Raw genomic sequence first — 23,214 nt, 5'->3', positions numbered from 1 at the left:
CAAATGTGGTACTATTATTCAAGAAGAGTAGTAGGGATACTCCAGGTAATTACAGGCCGGTGAGTCTATCAGTGGTAGGGAAACTATTGGAAAAAATTCTGAGGGACAGGATTAATCTCCGCTTGGAGAGGCAGGGATAGTCAGCATGGCTTTGTCAGGGGGAGATCATGTCTAACTAACTTGATTGAATTTTTCGAGGAGGTGACTAGATGTGTCGATGAGGGTAAAGCAGTAGATGTGGTATACATGGATTTCAGTAAGGCTTTTGATAAGGTCCCGCATGGGAGATTGGTTAAGAAGTTAAGAGCCCACGGGATCCAGGGCAATTTGGCAAATTGGATCCAAAATTGGCTTAGTGGCAGGAGGCAGAGGGTAATGGTCGAGGGCTGTTTGTGATTGGAAGCCTGTGACCAGTGGTGTACCACAGGGATCGGTGCTGGGACCCTTGCTGTTTGTAGTGTACATCAATGATTTAGATGTGACTATAGGAAGTATGATCAGTAAGTTCACAGATGACACGAAAATTGGCGGTGTTGTAAATAGTGAGGAGGAAATCCTTAGATTACAGGGAGATATAGATGGGCTGGTAAGATGGGAGGAGCAGTGGCAAATGGAATTTAATCCTGAAAAGTGTGAGGTAATGCATTTTGGGAGGACCAACAAGGCAAGGGAATATACAATGGATGGTAGGACCCTAGGAAGTACAGAAGGTCAGAAGGACCTTGGTGTACTTGTCCATAGGTCACTGAAGGCAGCAGCGCAGGTAGATAAGGTGGTTAGGAAGGCATATGGGATACTTGCCTTTATTAGCCGATGCACAGAATGTAAGAGCAGGGAAGTTATGATGGAGCTATATAAAACGCTAGTTAGGCCACAGCTGGAGTACGGTGTACAGTTCTGGGCACCACACTATGGGAAGGATGTGACTGCACTGGAGAGGGTGCAGAGGAGATTCACCAGGATGTTGCCTGGGCTGGAGCATTTCAGCTATGAAGAGAGACTGAAAAGGCTAGGGTTGTTTTCCTTGGAGCAGAGAAGGCTGAGGGGGGACATGATTGTGGTGTACAAGATTATGTGGGGCACTGATAGGTTAAATAGGAAGAAACATTTTCCCTTACCGGAGGGGTCAAGAACCAGGGGGCATAGATTTAGGGCAAGGGGCAGGAGGTTTAGGGGGGGATTTGAGGTAAAATGTTTTCACCCAGAGGGTGGTTGGAATCTGGAACGCACTGCCTGAAGAGGTGGTGGAGGCAGGAACACCCACAACATTTGATAAGTATTTAGATGAGTACTTGAAACACCATAGCATACAAGGCTACAGGCCAAGTGCAGGAATATGGAATTAGAATAGTTGGGTGCTGGATGGCCGGCACAAACACGATGGGCTGAAGGGCCTGTTTCTGTGCAGTATAACTCTATGACCTACAGGTCCTCCTTGCAGAATGTTTAAATAAAACTAAGGATCGCGTTAAGTTTATTCAAGAACGAGTTAATGAGAAGAAGCTGAAGGTAGATTGAGCCTTCAAGCTCAATCTTATGCAGCACCATATTGTGTGCAGAGGGATGATCGGTTAGTCCAGGAAAAGGACAAAATTGTTTGAGACCAGAAGTGTCAGATTGATGTGTTACAGCAGCAGCTGCCTAGTGCATCAGCAGTAATTCAGTAGCAGTGGGTCACTGCTGTACAGGCAGGGAGTGCTATGCTGTCCCTCGAAATATCTAAGTCCTGCTTAATAGTTATGAGTGAGGAAAATAAAAAACTTAGCCGACAGTTAGAAGACTCGCATAGTGCTCTAAGGGAAGCCCTTCAGCAACCCCACTAGCAGACAGACCACCGAGCATGCTGTCTTAAAATCCAGCAGTTAGAAAAAATTGGGGAACAGCAAATGCTTGTGTCTGCCGTTGTTCCAGGTGATCCAGACTAAGCTGATTCCTCAGAGGTAGATTGGGGTCCATTAGAGGAGAAAGCCTCCAAGTACTGCTCGGGCGAAGACCTGTGGGGTCTCGGACCTCCTACGCCTGACCTTCCTGTTAATGTTGTGGTGGAGACCCATATTTTAAACCAAGACGGGAACTAATTCCCGATCCCAACCCTTACGATTTACAAGCCTGTGTCCACGAGTTAGACATTATTAAAATGGGAACTCAGTGTGAATTGAGAATTTCTGAACTTGAACATATATTGCGCATGAGGGAGAATGGCGAGGAGAAAAAGAAATTAAGATAGTCCACCGTAAAGGTTAGGATAGCGTGTGAGCTATCGGATTAGTCGTGTAAAGAAGTTGAAACCGTCACTGGAGTTCATTGCCAGCTCAGCTCCTATGTCGAGAAATTTAAATAAAAGGTAATTCTTGTCTGCCTGTGAGATTCCCTTGTGTGTGTGCTCAGTGCTGTGTCACTGAATTGCAGACTAATTAACCCTCTGTGGTCCAGTCTTGCATGTTGTTTTAAGATTGTTAGTTGTTTAGAGTGTACAGTATACATTTGTATCAAAGTTGGTTTAAACAGGAAGAAGGATAAGTTATGTTGAAAATGTGAGGTTGCAGTGTTCTGTCTCTTTAAGAATCTCCTTGTGTGGAAGCATTGCAAAACAGGCTGCAAAAACTTTGCTGGGTGATTTTCTTATTGGGCTAAGAATGTTAAAGGTTTCCTTTTGTTTTCTTTTTTCCCTTTTAATAAGCAGTGCTATTCTGATGTGTTGAGTTGATAAAGTAGTTTTAAGTCATTAAAGTTGAAAAGACCCAGAGTGACTGCAGCGTTTGTGAGAGGAAGCTTCCTAATTTATTAAATAAAGACCTCTTCCAGTTTTTTTTGGGGGGTGGGGTGTCTGTATGTGTGAGAAAGAGAGATTATTTTGTTTGACATTTTTTTTGGTGCCGTCTTCACTGTTCTCTGCAGTGAACAGAAAGCTGTTTAACCCTTTGTGGTCTGGAGTGGAAACTGTTGTCTACATTTGTAATATGTAATTTTTATCCCTGGGAATCGCAATATGGATATAGTAGTTTTGGCACTTTGAGTTAAATATGAGAATTGTAAGCACAATGTAAAGGCCTGCTCAGGTCATGATAAAAAAAACCAACCCAACCCGAACCCGACAGATCGGAACCGAGCCTGGCCAGAGTCCCTCCACTTTTCCTACGCCCGACTCGACCACCAGAATGGTAACTTTATCTTCCGACTCTACCTTCCGACTCCCAATCTGCAGGAAGCTGCAGCATGAGCATGATGTCATAGAGACACTCACTCGCTCACTGCGCAGACTCAGAGTTTCCCTCCTTGACGTCAGGTAGGCTTTTCAACTTTTGACACTTACCAGCAGAGCGAAATGCAATGCTGACTGTGTGTCCCCAACCCGGACCCAGCCCGACCCGAGCCCGAAAGCCAGACCCGGAAGAGTGACCCGACCCATGTTGGCGGGTGCCATTGGGTTCGGGTCGGGTAGCAGGCCTTTAATGTAAAGGGATGTGGAATTACAAAGTAAGCTAAGTTGCGAAAACTAGAATTTCATTGGTGGCTACGGTGACATTCTAGTTGTTATGACAAAATATGTGGGAATTTTAATCCGGATACAAATTCACACATATAAGAGTGAGGTAGTTTTAAGGTTTGATAGTGTAAATTGGATTTTGGAGTGTTTGAGGTGATGGTTCAATCACCTGTGTTGAATTATTCTTGGGTCTTTGTGAAGCTAAAGTGTTTTGGGAACAACAGGGAGTTTAATTTAAAATGTTCTAACCCATTTTGGTGTGTGCACATGACTTGGAGAAATGTATTGGCTTTACTTCTTTAAAAAAAGGTGGTGATGTAATCGGAGAACTTTTGCCCTGCCCTCTTTTCGAACTGGCAGAGACAGTTAACCCTTTCAGCTAGCAGCTTTGCTCACCGCACAACTTTTAGCTCATTGAAGATTTACCGACAGTATTTTGGGCATTTTGAAATGTTAAGTTTATGAATTAACAAATACAAACAAAAATTGGACATATTAACCCATTGGGGCTCCTAACCAGAGCCAAATGGAGTCTTTGTGTTTCTTTTTAAAACAGGTGATGATGGTATAGTGAGAACAGACAGAAATCCAGCAGTTTTGAAAATCTTTCAAGACAGAGTGCTCGAGGACAAGAGAAGTGAAGGTCAACCTCTAAACATATGCAAGCACTTTTGTCTGAAGTAAAAGCACCATTTAAAATCATCAAGCCTGGTGATAACTATTTATAACACTGGAATTGATAAAATAAATTGATGAGTTGCTAGAGATAAACAAAATTTTATTTAAAAAAAAACATGTATGCCTGCTGGTAAACCGTTGCTGAGCAAGGTGTTTTGTCGGTGGGGACTGCTGCTACGGTAAGATAATGATTAAGGATCCATTCGATTCTTGTTTGAAAGATATTATGGGTAATGCTCTGTAAAGTTTCTCCAGGGCTCAAAATTAGACTTGTAATTAATGGGAATTGGAAATAAAATTTGGTTGATGCGAGAGCTAATAAAGGAATTTTGGGGGCAAAAATTGGCAGAATCAGAATTCAACTGTTTAATTAATGTGCATAATTTCCAGGAATCCCAGAACTTTTGAAGAGGAGTTAGGAGACTGTTAAGAATTGTAAATTGATAGCTTTCTATTGGAAATTTGTGTCCTTGCCTTTTTTCTTTAAAAAAAAAACTGAATTCGACATTCTGGCCACTACCCAAGGTATTGGGACCACGCAGGGTAAGATGAGCAAGGCTCTCGAGACACCTCCCCCCCCCCTCCCCTTTTCAATCTTTTGATAAGATCACTGGAGAGTCAAGAATGTGAGACATGATATTGGGACACCAGTATAAGTGTGCAAATGTTGTGTGTTATGCATAAAAGTAACTAACATGCAAAATCCATGGTGAAATACACTGAACAACAGGTCTCAGATATGTTCACCTACTTGACAACAGCATAGCAGTTGTGGCCAGTAAAGTGAAACATTTTTTAAACTATCAAGGCATTGACACATATTCCATAGAGAAACTGACATGAAAATAATTAGAATAAAATTAAACACATTGGTATTGGGCAGAGGGAGTAAGATTAAAGTTCAGAGAAACAGTTGAAGGATTAGAAATTATCCACAAGATGGATACAGTAAAGGGAGAGCTGGAGAATCTTTTAAGTCCATGCTTGATCTGTTACTTGAAACACAAGTACTTACAACAGGCCAACAACTTAGAATTAACATGCTTCAGAAAAAGAATAAAGAATTGGCCTTGGGAATCTGGAATTACAACAGTTAAGGAACAGATTATAATGAGGAATAAAATTGTTAGATACTAAAATCCACCTAAGTATATCTCCCTAGTCAATGGAACTACTTGGGTTGCTCCAGACTTGACTGGGTGTCTCCAGTCAGAGGATGCCTTTGTTTGTCCCTATAATATTGTAGAAAACACTGCTCCAGCATGTGAATTCACTTGGATTAAAGATGGTCTCAACTGTACAATGGAAATAGTGAGCAGAGAGGAGTTCCCTGTTCATTCTGCCTACCAAGGTGAGTGAAGGTATTGTGTTGTTACTACCCACACAGAGTATATACATGGCAGTTTAGTGTGTCAATTAAATAGGGAGAATTTTGCTTAAGGCCCTCTTTAACAGCTCAAATAGAAAACAATGTTCTATGCAGTATAAGGAATTATCAGCAAATAAATACCACTGCTAAAGATGACCTCAAGAAGCAGTTACATCAATACATTAGTAGATTTGGTTACGACATTACCCCTTTACCTGATCAGACTGACCTATTGCAAAGAATCAATAGAGCCAACAAACACTTTTATGTCCTGCAACAACAAAATGGGGAAATTAAGAAGGAAATCCCTGAGATAGGGGATGACAGCCACAGGTGGGACATAGAGTTAAACACTGAAATACCCCTTTGGATCAGGACGATTTCCCATATCTTGGTAATTGTTCAATTAGTGATAATTCTGATTTTGGTATGTGCCTTAAGACAAAATTATGGGAATGTTAAAGAAGATGAGAGTTAGACAGGAGACTATGAAATGATATGCCCTCCTCAAGAGATAATGTATGAGGGAATCAATACCATCCAGCATTTCACCCTCACGGTGGGGACTGTAGGTACTAAGGGGTTAACAACTGCCATGTTTAATCTGTTGGATGAATCTATGCAAGTTATGGCTTGATGCAATTCACATGAAGTGCTATGTTTCAAAGTAGAATGATTTTAAGTGATGTTGCAGTTATGCTCGGGAATAGTTATACTTTATATGTAACAATGTATTATATGAGAATTAAGTTATGGACCTTGCATTTGGAATCATGTTATGTGAAATGTATATTTGTATGCTATACTGGAGAGATGGTGGAAGACAGTGTCTACTTTAACAACAGCAGAAGTGACTTTTGCTAGGAGACAGGATGTCTTGATAACTGCCCTTCTGCATTTCAATTAAGACAGACTCAGAATTTTGTAATTTGTCTTACTTGTAGGCCTCATGAGGATGGAAAAGCAAGTAAAGGTATTCAGAGACCATTCATGACTGGAATGTTGATGGGGATAGCAAACATTCCCCATTGTGTGACAATGACTTAGGTCATCAAGCTACCTGTAGAGATAATGTATGGAACATGAGGTCATATCTGGCTAATCTAACTATTATAAAATAATCAATTGGTCATACCTGACCAATCGAAAGGATTAAGGTGGAATGTAACCTAATACGGAATATAGGAACTCTCAGAGGGGGGCATAAATGAAAGGTACTGAAAAACATCAGGGTGCACCGATTCAAAAAGACCGCCCTACAGTCAACAGAACACCTCAAGAGAGAAGACTGCACCACAGCAGCTTGGGAACCAAGAACCGAGGACACCGTGCACTCCGCTGTATAACTACTGCTGTTGGTCAAGTATTGCTTGTATATTCTTGCTGGATTAATAAACTCTCTTTCTTGATTTAAGAAACCAGAGTCTGTACCTTGTGGGTCAAAGGCTAGTCAATGTCCCGCCTAAACAGTCAAAAATCTCACAGCCGATGCCACAACTAGGGTGTTGAGTGACAGGTCAGTTTACCTCCCTTCTTGCAATCATTTCACTTTTTTGTCAGGAATCCACCTCATTGCTAGGTCTGTGCGTCGTGCACATGGGCTGCAGGAAGCCCTTCTATTGCATGTCTGGAAATTCAGTAACTGGCTGGCCATGTCTTTTACACCACATGCACTGCAACTTTGCTAGCATTTAAAAAAGACCAAAGCACCCTTCAACCTTTCCAAATCCACTGCCAGATAACTGCACCCAGGCTACAGCTGGCCTCCACTTAAATAGGGCCTCATGGAAAGTCCAAGTAGGGTGGTTTAAAGTGGTGAAAAGTGCATAAAAGCAGAAAGCCTTTACACACTAGGGAATTAATGCGGTCCAGGTGCTTTGGCGCAGCATTCAGGTGCAATTATATAACTTGGAGCATTTGTAGGTGGAGATGTTGCATTTCTATATGTAACATTAAAACAAACAACATTTAGAAAACATGTTCATAGTTGCAGTCTGAACCAACTGAGATATTTCTATAATCCTCACTATTTTAGTGGCATGCTCAGTGAAAAGTTTGATGCACGGTTTCTGAAGCAGTCAGTCACTAGCATTGTGTTTTGGCTGCTTTGTTTAACTACACTTCAGGTGAGAAATTTCTGTTTCTCCCCCCAGTACTTTCATCGTTGTCTTAATTTGTTAAAAGAAACTTCCACTTACCCATCTTTGGAGAGCATTTGACGGAAGAAATCATTTGCAGCAAGTTTGATGGCCTTTTCAGGTGTAACTAGGGTAAGATTGACAGCAGCTCCTAGAATGGTGTAGATCGGAAGGAAGAGAAGGGGAAAAAAACAAAGCATTTCCAGTTATGAAAAGTATCTTTTTTCTCTCTAAAACTTCAACTTACAAAAATTCAAACCTTTAATGCAAATATGTCAGAAACATGTGGGCTATTATAAAGCAACAACACAAACTAATACAGTTATTTACATTTCTGTCAGTCCACAGTGACAGCTTTCAAATGTTGCATGAAAGCACTAATTGAAGGTAGCAGACTGCAGAGGATAGAAATAGCAGGACAACATACAGTTAGTAAAGGAAAGCTTTGAAAGAGGCTGCAGCTCTTATGTGGGATGATCAGTGGTAAAACATTTCATGCACCAACTATGCGCCATGACTCATTACTTCTACATGTCACTGCGTACTTTCAGCTCCCTTCTGTTCAAAGATTGATCGCATGCTAGCACAACATTAGTCAGCAAATATACATATACACAGGAGCACCCAATCAGATGGGATTTCACTATTACATGAACACATAATTAGAGCAGTTTTAGACTGGAAGTGTAATTTTAAGTGATTTATATATTTTAAAAATATATAATGAGGGATAAAAGATAGCTCAACCCCAATTCAGACGCAGCATTTCAGCATCAGGATTGCCATCACGCAAACTTGCGTGCTTGCCTCATTGTCAACTCTCAGTTAGACACAGTCATGGAGGGAGGGAGGGAGAATAAAATTGCCCTTCAAGCTCCCTCCCTGCAAGGGTTACCAAATTTTGCTAAGTCTGAAAATGAACACAAGGAAAAGCTGTGGGGATGTGGCATTGGGATTGTTTTCATATACAAGACAAATTATTTCAACTATCGTGTGGTCTCAATATTTAACTGGCACAGAAGGTACATTTATTCCAGTACAGTCTTTGTCAGCTTTTTGTTTAAACCAAGTTGAGTTAGGGACAACGCTTAATTCATGAAGCTGGTTGCCCCTCCCTTTGTTGGTGCTGCTGAACTTCATTATTAGACTCTGGTTGTTTTTAGGCACAGAATAGTTTGAATTGGTCTGGTCCTGATATTTGACTATAAATCCTGCATTACCAGTTGTGTGGATAGATTGGAGAAGATGGGATTGTTCTCCTTAGAGAAGGTTGAGACGATATTTGATAGAGGTGTGCAAAATCATGAGGGATCTGGACAGACCAGATAGGGAGAAACTGGTCCCACTGGCAGAGAACCAGAGGATACAGATTTATTTTTTTATTTATTGATACAGCACTGAAACAGGTCCTTCGGCCCACCGAATCTGTGCTGACCATCAACTACCCATTTATACTAATCCTACATTAATCCCATATTCCTACCCCATCCCCGCCTTTACTCAATTCCCCTACCACCTACCTATACTAGGAGCAATTTATAATGGCCAATTTACCTATCAACCTGCAAGTCTTTGGCTGTGGGAGGAAACTGGAGCACCCAGCAAAAACCCACGCGGTCACAGGGAGAACTTGCTAACTGCGCACAGGCAGTACCCAGAATTGAACCCGGGTCGCTGGAGCTGTGAGGCTGCGGTGCTAACCACTGCGCCGCCCATTTAAGGTGATTGACAAAAGAACCAAAAGGCAGCATGTGGTTAGGATCTGGAATGCACTTCCTGAGTGTGTGGTGGAGGCAGATCCAATCATGACTTCAAAAAGTGAATTGGATAATTATCTGAAGAGAAAACATTTTCAGGGAAATGACGAAAAGGGCAGGGGACTGGGACTAGCTGAGTTGCTCTTGCAGATAGCCAGCACAGACATGAAGGGCCAAATGGCCCCCTTCTGCGCTATAACTATTTTATGACTGCGAAAATCTACCAACAAAGCAGGAATCATTAAATAAAAACATGGCTGAACACAAGAATATAACAGGAGCAGCCTCAACATGTGGGATAAGTGCTGTGTAAACCAACATTAGAGCGCTGTTGCTTCAAGATACTGTAGGCAGCCTTTTCTTTATAAAAAATACTAGCCCAGATAAAGAGTTGAGTGGCAATTCTACACTTCCATTTGTCCTCGAATGGTGTCCCCAGTATCATACTATAGAGTAGCTCCAACAAGGAGTTGTGAAATTGGCAGTGTACTGCTTGGAGGCGGGTCTCAGTGAGCAGACTAGGAGGAGAGAAGAATCAGAACAAATAGGAAACAAAATAAGCCACAATTTACAGTGAAAAAAATTGTGAACTTTTGTCACTAAGAGGGTCATAGCCTTTTTATTATTGACAAATTTTATCAGCTTCCTAAACACACAAGCCTTTCTTTTATAGGTCATCTGTTACTTTTCTTCTACGTGGCGGTGTGTTTTAAGCCCACATGATTTTGGTCACCTCATGGCTTGCATCACCCGCAGCTGGGAGGTGGGTGGATGGGTGGGATTAGACAAGTAACCTGCTCTAAGGTGATCATTCTCAAACTTGCTGCTAGGGGAAGTAAGAGATACACAATAGTGGCCTTGGAAAAAGCCTCTCTCGGTGTTTCGCTCCCCCAATGCAGTAAGTGCCTGATTCCCACTTGCTGCCTCCCTAAGGTGGGATGCAATCGATGGTATATGAAAGTTCGATCATGTCAGGAGTGAAAGGCTGGATGCATCAGTTGATCTTTTCCTGTCCATTTTCTTGGGAAAAACAGCATGGTTTTTCAGGTGACTCAGCGAGTGAGGTAAGAAATGTACAGTAAACCCACATTCACTGCTCTGTGGTACAAAATACTACTTCTTCGAGGCAATACATTTACAGGAGTAGGAAGAATAAAAGAGCTGTTCAGAACACAATGTTTATTGACTGCATAGGTGCTAGATTGGCATGTTTGGCACAGTGGCGCAGTGGTTAGCACCGCAGCCTCACAGCTCCAGCGACCCGGGTTCAATTCTGGGTACCGCCTGTGTGGAGTTTGCAAGTTCTCCGTGTCTGCGTGGGCTTCCTCCGGGTGCTCCGGTTTCCTCCCAGAGCCAAAAGACTTGCAGGTTGATAGATAAATTGGCCATTATAAATTGCCCCTAGTATAGGTAGGTGCTAGGGGAATATAGGGAAAGGTGAGGATGTGATACGAATATGGGATTAGTGTAGGATTAGTATAAATGGGTGGTTAATGGTCGGCAGAGACGCGGTGGGCCTGTTTCAGTGCTGTATCTCTAAATAAATAAAAACAAAATAAATAAATAAATAAAGGATGGACAGACAAAGCAATCTCTGATGCACAGCAAGCTGCTGCAATATGGTTCGTCACTTTAGGTAACCATGGGGTCGGTGGTATAAAAATCTGGAAGTATGGCATATGACTGTACTGACTATTTTACATTAAGCATATTGGAAATGAGTCTGCTAAAAACACTCATGGTGCAGAGTAAAAAATGCATTGTACATAAATTCATTATACCTTGCAATATTTATTTAGCATTATTTTTTATTGCAAACCTCCAAAGGGTTCAATAAGGTTACAGTAGTGTAGCGATTATATTACTGGAACTAATAATCCAGAGAACTTGAGTTCAAATCCTAATTTGGTAGATAGAGAACTTAAATTTAGTTTGAAAAAAATGCAAATAAATATCTAAAATGAGTAAAAATGAACATGAAGGTGTCAAATTGTTAAAAACCCAACTGGTTCACTAATGCCCTTTATGGAAGGAAACCTGTTGTCCAACAATATGGTTGACTCTTCCTGCCCACAGAAGTGGTCTAGCATACCACTCAGTCAGATCATCTAGGGATGGGCAATAAATGCCAGCCTCAACAGTGACGCCTATGATGAAAGGAAAGTATTTCAAAAGTAGAGGTCTCACAGGGAACTTTTTAAAATCACCGCTTCTTAGGGCCAAGTGGTTGCAGAAAACATTTGAGCTCCAAAGCCCTGCAGTATAGAGTGCCTCATACTAATGGTATTGTACCAATATCAGGTGGGTTAGGGGCCAGGCAACTGTTCACAGGAGAGGAGATGTAATTGAAGGGACAGTCTCCTGTGAACACTCACTAGTAGCTGGGCATGGAGCAATATGATAGGGACATGAGTGGGATATTCAATTTCACACACATCCTCTTAGACAGGAATGAACTCCAGTGTGGAGTGGGTTAAATTTTCCACAGTCAATACAGCTTTTCTAACCAGATTTCATGCTAGCAAATTCTAAACAGCTCCTGCTCTACTTCAGTTGTATTTGTGGAAGTAGCAATTCTCTGATTGAATTCTCAATGTAAATGTTGTAACTAGATTGAGGTGATCCTCCATTGCTCATAACAGTTAAAAAATATTATTGCCCATCTCCTGGGTTACCGAGTTCTTAGTCTCAGACTAGTGTATGCCAAAAGGAAAATAAAGGATAGTCATTTCAATGTGCCTCAGACACACTAGGCAAGCCCAGCACACTCATCTCCCTCCTGTTCTCTACATTGCAGGATATTCAGGGGTTAAGGCGCTCAGGCAGAATGGGAGGTAGGGAGAGGAAAAGACCATTCTCATAATTAGTCAGCTGGTCACTAGTGGAATAAAGTGACCAAATTAAACAAACAATGGTGGAAATCAAGAAAAATGCTAGCACAATGTTGTGGGGTGATGGCAATGCCCAATAGACTCTAGGTGTCAAATAGCAATTTCTATAATGCTGGCAATAGCTCTAAAGCAACAAAAAAGTGATACAAAGATAGCTTCCGACCATAAAGGGTGAATCCTAAAAGATGGATTCCCAGACTGTTCACATATCCTTTGGCCAGTTTACAGCTGAAAAGTGAGTTGTCTGCCTAAATTCCTAGTGATGCAACAGGGTAAATATAAAGGTTGCGTAAGCTGACAATGCTACCACTAGGTGGCGGTGCAGTGGCACATGCGCAAATGCAGCATGTGCCACTAAAACGTCACAGTCTGCGACTTCAGGCAGCTGCCAGGACTAAAGATGGCGCTGCTCAAATAATCACACAAAGGCAACCTAACCTAAACACATGGCAGCACACAATGGCTGGAGGGCGAGCGAGCAAGCATGCCGGGTGCTGGGGACCGGGGTGTGGGGGGGGGGGGGGGGGGGGGGAGTGGAGCGGGCCAAGGACGGAGCGGCCGGAGAGAGCAGTGAGGGTGGGGGGAGTGGAGCTCAACACAAGGGTGAATACCCGTTGGCATTGCATTGCTGTATGCGTAAAGCGCAAGCGTAGAGGCCGACCTGGCGCGTTGCCCGAAGATGCACACGTCACGGCGCATGCGCTAACCAGTCCTGGCAAGTCGGAACAGAGCGCACGCACAGAGAGCAGGAGCCCGTCTGTGCATGTGCACACCTTGACGCAGCCTGATGATGTCAGTGGCCGGCTGCGTTGTCAGGAATCACTTCGAAATATAAATGGGGGTTTGTATTGATGGTCGAAAAACGGGCCCCAAATTCAATCGCACACATTACCAAATTCATGAACTTGGCTATAATCCAGCAAAAAGCTGTTTGCTTTCTCAGAGGGGAAATTAAAAATTGGAGGGTGTGTGATGCATTGCTGGAGGTCTCTTAGTAACTAGTGTAGCAGAGAGGCATTGGGAAGGACAGGAAGCCAATTTTCAGATTGGCTACATGACAGACTAGGGAGAAAGTAACTGAAAAGGAGTTTGCAACCTCACGTAGACAAAATCTTCATACAATGTCACATGATCAGCTCCATTATATTACTACATATCATTTTAGATAATTTTTAAACCATCTCCCTTTCTCCATGATGCTCTGATACTCAAACTTTTATCCACAGCATTTTTGGACTGAAAAGAAAATTGCAATCTAGTTAGGCTAAAACAAAACAAACGCATAAACAGCCTTCAGGGTAATGGTTTCTAGAAATACTATATGTGTCTGTGTTTCAGCAATTCAGTGATACCAGTGAACCATTAGATGGTGTGTGACTTGGAGAGGAACTTGAAGCACTGTCACTTCCAAGACAGGCACCATCCTGATATAGACATATATCACTGCTCCTTCAAGATTATTGGGTTAATATTCTGATTTCCCTACCCAACACCATTGTGGAGGCATGCTCACCACAAGGACTGCAGCGGTTCAAGGAGAAGGCCCACCACCTTAGCAAGGCAACTTGGAGTGGCAATAAGTGCAACCTTACCATCGTTGCCCACATCCAAAGAATGATTTTTTTTTTAAAAAAGTATTTTTTAAAAACCGCCATCAATGTAATGGTCTAAAATGTTGCGACTCCATGAGACATGCATTTTTTTTAAAAAAAACTTTATGCATAGGCTATAAACAGCTGGAAACATTTAGACCATCAACTTGGAAAAATGTGAGTTCCATGCAAAACACCAGTTAGTAAGAGAATGAGCCCTGCTCCAAACTTGTCCCTTCACCACTCTGTACAAAAAGCATTTATTCAACATTCCCATTCTTCCCCCCAAAAAGGACATTGCAACAAGTGCTTTCATTATATGCATTTACCATACCATTAAAAGTGGCACTGGTCGTTTGAGTGCCCATATTTTCTCGTACTCTGAAAGAAAACAAATCAGGTATTTTCACATCTACATTTGTAGGCTTCCTTTATAACAGCTCTGCATGCATTTCCCATTCACATATTCAAATAGAAGTTCACAAGCACCTTCAAATATCTCAGCTACAAAATAAAACACAAATTTTACCCAAAAAGGCTACAAGCAGTGACTAGCTTCAAAAATTATTTCAAATTGAAATAGAAATTCTATGTACATGTAATGTGGATAAGTACACCACCCAATGTGGTACCAAGACGTACAGACTGAGAAGGTTCAGGCTCACTCAATGCTGAATTAGCTGATCTCAGGTGAGGTCAAGGGGAGGAACAGAGGAAGCGCAACACTGAACATCTGTGGCTAGACTAGAGATGGGTAGGGAGGAGGAATCAGCCCCTTGAGTGCGAGCTCAGATGAGTGCCTGAGCTGACCCTTTAAGGAAGAAAGTGATTCAAAGCACTTTCCACAACCCTGCCCTTCACATCAACTAACATGAAGCTATTCCACTCAATTAGAAATAAATATCTGGAAGTTCAAATGCAATGCAATCAATTTATTCAGCTATTTTGTGGCATTGTGAGAAAATTATGTTAAAAGTCTTTTGCTACAGTGCTCCCTCCTAGTGCCAGTGTATTGTTTAGAAATTTTAATTCTTACAATGTAACAACTACTGACTCTTTAGCTGAAGGATAAGGGGGTTTATTTGCTGCAGGATTTTAGTGGGAGCCACTTAATATTCAGATGTCCTTGCACCATTTTTTGCTGGTTCACGAGACAACCTTGCAACTCATTCAACCATGTCTGCCTACTTCATGTCACATAGTAACCCAGAAAATCTCATGACCAGAAGAGACCTTGGATCCATAGTGACCATCTTCATCTATCTGAACAAATGCATCCGATAACATGCTTCCCTTCAAGAAACTTGCTCAAAATTACTTTGAAGACGTAAGCTACTTATCCCTACAATCTCGCTCTGTAAGCTGTTCAACACACTGACCACCCTTTTATTAATGTTTCCTTGTATCCTGCTGAATGGATGCTGTGTTTTTCCAATTTAACTAGCTCTTAACCAAACCTCTATATTCCGGAGCCTTATTAATTTCTCCCCTCAGTCTCCTCCTCCCCAGTGAGTCGAGTCCCAGTTTTTTGGCCATACTCTCAGGTTTTATTCTTCAGCACCCACCACCCCCTGTGCCCCTAATCATCTTAGTAACCTTTCTTTGTACATACTGGAGCTCAACGACATCCTTTCTATAGTTAATTCCCAGAACTGCACAAAATACATTAAGCGAGGCCTGACTAATGCTCAGTGCAGAGGCAAGGTAACTTTCTTTTTGTGCAACCTAACATCCTGGTAGCTTTAACAACAGCTAAACATTGTTTTGATGTTTTTAGGGCTCTCTGATTCCCAGAGTCACCTCATCAGTATATCCCCATTTAGTCTACAATGCCTGTGCCTGCTCCATATCTTCAAGATTTTTCTACACTTAACAGCACCTGACAATTGATTAGTCATCACCCCAAACACACCAAGTATCCATCCTCCACTGCATTAAACACTATCTTAATACTATCAATAAAATTTGAGGGGAAGCTACTGACACCCTTGTCCAGATCATTTATGACCATATTGAAAAACACCCATTCCAACACTAAGCCCCGAGAATCTCCACTCACCACATTCCTCAATCCAGAATACTTCCCCTTCAGACACATCCCATCTCTGATCGCACAGTCACAATTCAATCCATCTCAGCATGCTGACACAAGTACCAAGTTTGTTACTTTTCAGAACTTTTCCAAGGCACATATGCTGTCACTTGCACAGGAAAACAGATATGACATGGTTTGAGAGACTGCAGTCTCATCTGTGCCTATTTCATCCATGTAGCTGATGCTGGGCATGTTCATACCTCAGCATGTTCATTAATAGGCATAAGAGCAGACCTTGAGCCAGGGATCCACAAACCTCACTGGTGCCCGATGTCTGATCACCCAGCACAGTAAAGCTACAAAAAAGATTGCAACCCAAGGTCTCCATAGTAGCAATGTGGAGGGTTCAAGAGAAACACCGCCATTGCGTTTGAAATCAAGTGTCACTAGAGGTCCAGCTGCAGATTCTAATGGAACTAGCTCACATGCCACGATAGACTGCAGTTCAGAAAAGCATTCTTGCAGGACTGCAGAGAAACCGGGAATGAAGTCCTCCACACTCCTACCATACCTTGCAGGGTATTTTACAGATGGATACAAGCGATTTTTGTCGACAATCTTACTCAAAGAGTACTCAATCTTTTATAAGCAGGCCTCGAGGGGACCAAATCCCTAAGCAATGCAGTTGAGGAAGAAATTGAGCTACAGCTACCAAGTGATGAAAACTTCAATTTTGGGGCACTGGGGTACCAGCAGCTAATCTAGGTTGGCAAGGACAGGGGTGATGTGCGAGCAGAACTTAATGCAGAACAGTCTATGGCCACAGAGTTTTGGATGAGAGGCATTAGAGGAGGTCATGCCAAACACTATTAGAGGGGTCAAGGAGGAATAATCCAACATGATCACAGTCACAGCAGGACAAGACTAACAGATAATCATTTTGTGACAGGTTTACTGGGGAAATTACTTAGTCTGAGATACACTTGGGTAGTCTTATGGCAGCAGCTTCCTGCCATCTTCATCCTCATTTGGATTCAGGTCCTCTGGGCCTTGCTGACAGCATTCAAGCCATCAAAAAACTCCTGCCACTTGCTCTGGACCACTCTTTTCTGGGAAGAGTGCCCCCAGTACTCTTGGTCCTCCCTTCGTCCAGCATGCATTCCTGTAAATTCAGGTTAAGCACGGGCAAAAGAATTTAAATCCCATTTTCTTGGTACACAAACAAGATGGACATGCAGCAGTGTTTTAATCTTACTGTCAGCAGTGTGGGAATTCCCTCAAAGCCTGCTAAGCATAGGTGAAGAAAGCTCACATAGATCATCTATATTGTTAAAAAGTATAGGGCAGAAACAGTGCCGCAAGAAAAATTACCTAGATTTTTTGCATCATTTGACTCCTACCAACATTACATCCCCAAAGGATTTTCTACCCTTTAATGCTGTAGCTCAGAACCTCCATCACAGAGACATGAAACACTAACTCAATTTTATTTATTTTTTTTAAACCAGATTTTTTCCTTCCAGATTTAGCACTGCAGAAGACACTGGCCATTGCTAAGATACAGTTCCACAGGTTGCTAAGATACAGTTCCACTTATCTAGCACCCTGCCAACGTGATTACTGTCAGACGTCACACACGAAGACAGCCAGTGCTGGCTACCTATTCAGCTATGGGAGGCAAAGTAGTCGAGCACCTGCATACGCTTTCCAGCAGGGATCAGTGGATATCATTCGCGGTCGGGAACCCTGATTGCATTTTGCTCTGTTGAAGAGGGATGCTGAAGTCAAATGCAGCAATGTTGCTGCTATGCAGCGAACCAAAAACCTGGTACAAAGACCATGCTGCATAACTCAAAGATCTTTCCGCTTGTGGTGGAGTCCAAAACTACACGGAAGTCACTAATAAGTCTACTAAGGAATTGAGGGAGAAACTTCTTTACTCAAAGAGTGATGAGAATGTGGAACGCATTGCCATATGCAGTGACTGAAGTGAATAGCATTGATGCAGTTAAGGGAAAATTTTAAAATGAAAACAGAAAATGTTGGAAATACTCAGGTCACGCAGCATTTATGAAGCAGAAACAGTTAATGTTTCAGGTCAATGACCTGTATTCAGAACTGGAGAAATTTTGCTCGATAACGCTCTTGTGAAGCACCTTGAGCCATTTTACTTATTTAAAGGTGCTACACAAAACAAATTATTGTTGTTTGGGAAGCTATATAGGTACGTGAGAGGGAGAAAGGAAAAGAAGAATATGTTGATAGGGAGAGATATGCTTTGTGTTGAGCATAAACATTAGCATAGGCCAGTTGTACCAAATAGCCTGTTTCTGTGCTGTATATTCTATGTAACTTCCCTTACACTAGACCTGTGCATTACTGGCAAGGAAAGACTTGGGGGCTCCCTCCAATGTCTCAGCCAGTGTATTCAGTAGCTAGGTTATGCTGATCAGGAAGTCCCAGTTTGCATTGACTTAGCTAGTCACAGTAGTGCAGCAATAAATGACTACAACTGGGCTCAGTACCATGGACTTGGGGGTGGTTTGGGGGGTTAGAGTAATTAGTTAGTATCCCTGTTCCTGGTCACTTAACGTTATATTCCAGAAAGCCAGCTGGTGAAGGATAGTACTGGGGCAAATCTTTACTCAGTCTAGCATTTATTTAGAGAGAAACATTACAAGCATACACCTACTAACTCAATTACAGCCCAGTTTCAGTGAGTGTCTCTTTATATCTGCTCAAGAGAAACCCCAATTAATGCCCTCCACCTGCATATATTTAAACATTATTGATATACAATTAGCAACTGATCTGGTGATACCAGAGAAGTTGTGTGTGGATATGACTCCTCCAGGATCATTTAGCTTGCTGGCATTCATCAAGGATTGTGCATGAATAATGGTCACAGGTGAAGCAGCAAGAAGGTGCCTAGCACCTGTGGCATTGCAGCCGATTAGAAGCCAATGGTTTTAGGAAAGGTAGAAGTGCAGAGATAAGGAAAAAGTTAGCAAGAAAAAGAGAAAGGTTCCACTTCTTCAACAGTCAGTCCATCATATTTTGTTGTTTAACTTTAAGTCCCACGAATTGCTAACCTTTAGGTTTAAAGAACAGCCATCACCTGTTCAAACTACAAAGCATTCAGAAATCAGATGCTGAATGAAAGGCCTCCACTTGTTCTACGTTTATATTTCCCAATATTGTAGCTAACTATTCTATGTAAACAATGGCATTTCTAGCTATTAAGAGTCAATTCATGCAGTGCTATCCAAAGATAGCCATCAGCCAGTTCTATTATCTCCTCCAAAATGTCCAGTCCCCAGAAAGTGGTGGCATATGCTGGCTTACAGTTCAGAAGGAGGAATAACACACATTGAAAATGAACAAGTTATTTGACCTTGTGGTGGGTAATTGTAAATACAGATCTCATCCACACTGCTATTCAGCAGTGGTCAAGTGCAGCAACACTCAGTACTTGGCTGTTCCTCCTTCCAGTGCCAATGTGATCAATTGCTCCAAACCCCCAGAGCTACTCCAACTGAGATCAGCTAATTAATGCCTTAGCTCAAGATCCAGCTTGGCACTTTCCTACCGCATGAGGCACAGAAATGAAATGTTAAACCCTGGCTAGCTTACTTCTGGAGAAAGATAAACCGTTGCTAGGAGAAGGGCACTGACAGCAGTTGGGAAAGTAAGGTATTTGCCCTGCCAATGGTGGAATTTGCATTCGAATGGGACTCGAGTTTAAAGAGACGCATTTGCTGCTGCTGATGAGGGGCTTTCAGGGTAGTGGCTGCAGCCCCCACAAATAGCACAAAAACAGGCAAGTGAGATGTCCAACTTCAATAAAAGTAGTCTGCTCTATCAGTTCTATGCAACAGTCACTTTGCTTCTGTTGACCCAGCAAAAATCACCGAGCACTCACTCTCAGACTACGATGTGAAAAAGAGACACCTGAAAATTTCCAGATTGTTCTCTAGAACCTATCAGCAACACTCTCTTTTAAATTCTCAGCTTTTAATTTGGGATTCCAAGAACTGTAAACTCAAATCTTCTCACCCTATATCAGTCACAATTTGACAGTGTTGTGAGCAACAGAACATGAGAACAATATTTTAACAGGAGATATTTTCACACATGCACACACAACACGCCGCTTGTAAATGGCTAATTTCCAACACGCTACTTGTAAATTGCTGATTTCCAACACTGCTTGAAAATTCCGATGAAGGGTCACTGACCCGAAACGTTAACTCTGCTTCTCTTTCCACAGATGCTGCCGGACCTGCTGAGTGGTTCCAGCATTTATTGTTTTTATTTCAGATTTCCAGCATCCGCAGTATTTTGCTTTTATTTTACTGCTTGAAAATTGCTGGTTTTGATATTTTGGTTTGTAAATTCCATTTAAAATCCTCATTACAAACTACACTCACCAATAAATAAAGCGATGAGGGATTTAAAAAACTAACTGCTCTGCCTTACCAACGCAAGTAGGCCAGCGGCCTGTTCCTAGACCTCAACATGGGAAGGAGCATGGAGTGACACACATTGCAATTTGCTCCCCATCCACTGACAGCTTTACTGATACCATAAGATTTTCTAAGCAACTACAGTGGCATAGTGTATGACCTGAAATGTAGCACAGATATGAGAATGGTCTGCCAAAACATGAAGTAACCTCTTATGGCATTGGCTAAACAGAGGGAAAGGGAGTTAAATATATTTCACTAGATATGAATTGCACTGCAAACTAATAATGAAACAATATGAAAACAGAAATTTTGAAACACCTACCTCGATACATCCCGAAATAGCCATCGGATCGTATTGTCTTAATAAGGCAGTCGGACCTGAAATAAAATGGAGAATTACAACTTTTTCTTCAGCAAGTACAAAATTGGGAAAGAAAAAAAATCTCCATTTTAAAAGATACTTATTTTACAGCACAGTCTACAAATACGTAATCTACTGCTGAAGATACTGAAAGATTTCCTCAAGTTGTCATTTGTGATGAAATTGAAAACATGTTCTCCATTCTCACATTAATAACTTCACTACAGATGGTGTACAAATAAAATCGTTCTCTACTACGTAAAGTTTAATCACCAATAAAATACATATAAACCACTTCACAAGAGATCGCTAAGCATGTGATTTCTTTCAATACCAAGAGGGGTTAAGTCGTCATTGTGCCATGACTTCCTCATTTTTTTATTATTCGATTCTTTCAAGTTGCACGAGAATGTCTGATAGACTTCAATGGACCTTTATCTTTGTGACCATCCACTGTCCCTACCCATCCCCCCCCCACCCCCAACCACCACCCACCCTCAACCAAAATCATTTTCTGGCCAAGGGGCAGACCTATTTAGCTTCCAACTTTGCTAACAAAAGGAGATGGGTAGCAAGGGTCTAGTGGTGGTTCTTTTGACTTTCTTCAGCTCCTCTCCTCAGGAACAGGTGTTTAATTTGAATTAGGCACCCCTGCTGTACATGCACAGCTGAAGTTATAAAACCACAATCCATCATTCTCTGGCACCAGCGTTTTCATATTCCCCAATATTTGTGGTATTCTTTGTGTTTTAAGACTGCAGCCAGTTTCTGCCCGCCTCATAACTGTCATCTCATTGTGTGACTGGTGAGTTGAACAGCTTCCTGTTAGGGTGACATATTGTCTGTATGAGTGGAGGCAGAAAATGTGGGTACGGTTCTTAAGGAGTTTTTTGCCTCCGTCTTCACAAAGAAAAGGGATGATGCAGACATTGTAGTAAAAGAGGAGTGTGAAATATTAGATAAGATAAGCATAATGAGAGAGGATGTACTGAAGGATCTAACATCCTTGAAAGTGGATAAATCACCAGGGCTGGATGGATTGTATCCCAGATTGTTAAAGGAAGCCAGGGAGAAAATAGTGGATGCTCTGAGGATCATCTTCAAATCCTCATTAGATACAGGCGAGGTACCGGAGGATTGGACGTCTATGAATGTTGTACCATTGTTTGAAAAGGGTGCGAGGGATAGGCCAAATAATTATAGGCCGGTCAGTCTGAATTATTTGAATCAATTCTGAGAGACAGGATAAACTGACACTTAGAAAGTCACGGATTAATCAGGGATAGTCAGCATGGATTTGTTCAGGGAAGGTCATGTCTTACTAACTTAATTGAATTTTTTGAGCAAGTAACAAGGAGGATTGATGAGGGTAGTGCAGTGGATGGGGTCCACATGGATTTTAGTAAGACATTTGACAAGGTCCCACATGCCAGACTGGTCAGAAAAATAAAAGCCCATGGGATACAGGGGAATGTGGCAAGTTGGATCCAAAATTGGCTCAGGGACAGGAAACAAAGGGTAGTAGTCGACAGATGTTGTTGCGATTGGAAAGCTGTTTCCAGTGGCGTTCCACAGGGCTGAGTGTTGGATCCCTTGCTATTTGTGGTATATATTAATGATTTGGATTTAAATGTGGGAGGCATGATTTGGAAGTTTGCTGATAGCACAAAAATTGGCCGTATAGTTGATAGTGAAGAGGATAGCTTACAACTCCAGAATGAGATCAATGGCTTGGTTGAGTGGGTGGATAAGTGGCAAATGGAATTCAATCCAGAGAAGGGGCGGCACAGTGGCAAGCACTGCAGCCTCACAGCTCCAGCGACCCGGGTTCAATTCTGGGTACTGCCTGTGTGGAGTTTGCAAGTTCTCCCTGTGTCTGCGTGGGTTTCCTCCGGGTGCTCCGGTTTCCTCCCACATGCCAAAGACTTGCAGGTTGATAGGTTAATTGGCCATTATAAATTGCCCCTAGTATAGGTAGGTGGTAGGGAAATATAGGGACAGGTGGGGATGTGGTAGGAATATGGGATTAGTGTAGGATTAGTATAAATGGGTGGTTGATGGTCGGCACAGACTCGGTGGGCCGAAGGGCCTGTTTCAGTGCTGTATCTCTAAACTAAACTAAGTGTGAGGTAATGCATTTGGGGAGGGCAAATAAAGCGAAGGAATACACAATAAACGGGAGGATATTGAGAGGGATAAAAGTGAGAGACCTTGGAGTGCATGTCCACAGGTCCCTGAAGGTGGCAGGACAGGTAGATAGAGTGAAGAAGGCATATGGAAAGTTTTCCTTTATTGGCCGAGGTATAGAATACAAAAGCAGGGATGTAATGCTGGAACTGTATAAAACGCTGGTTAGGCCATAGCTGGAGTACTGCATACAGTTCTTGTCATATTACAGGAAGGACATAATTGCTGTGGAGAGTGTACAGAGGAGATT

At 42.1% G+C, this 23,214-nt stretch overlaps 1 protein-coding gene across 5 annotated transcripts in view; it reads right to left on the bottom strand.

The window, feature by feature from the left end:
- Nucleotides 1–23,214, bottom strand: part of slc25a22a (solute carrier family 25 member 22a) — a 165,476-nt gene that overhangs the window by 54,447 nt on the left and 87,815 nt on the right. For all 5 annotated transcript variants that reach the window (XM_068046031.1, XM_068046035.1, XM_068046033.1 and 2 more), the window contains 2 exons: nt 20,739–20,794; nt 7,733–7,823 (listed from right to left, as the gene is read on the bottom strand). In XM_068046031.1, coding sequence (XP_067902132.1) covers nt 7,733–7,823; nt 20,739–20,794 — 147 coding nt within the window. The remainder of the gene's footprint in view (nt 1–7,732; nt 7,824–20,738; nt 20,795–23,214) is intronic.

The sequence above is a fragment of the Heterodontus francisci genome, chromosome 14 (genome assembly GCF_036365525.1).
Source record: "Heterodontus francisci isolate sHetFra1 chromosome 14, sHetFra1.hap1, whole genome shotgun sequence".
Lineage (NCBI taxonomy): Eukaryota > Metazoa > Chordata > Chondrichthyes > Heterodontiformes > Heterodontidae > Heterodontus > Heterodontus francisci.
Note: the sequence above shows the minus strand (reverse complement) of the source record. Positions and strands in the feature narration are given on the sequence as shown.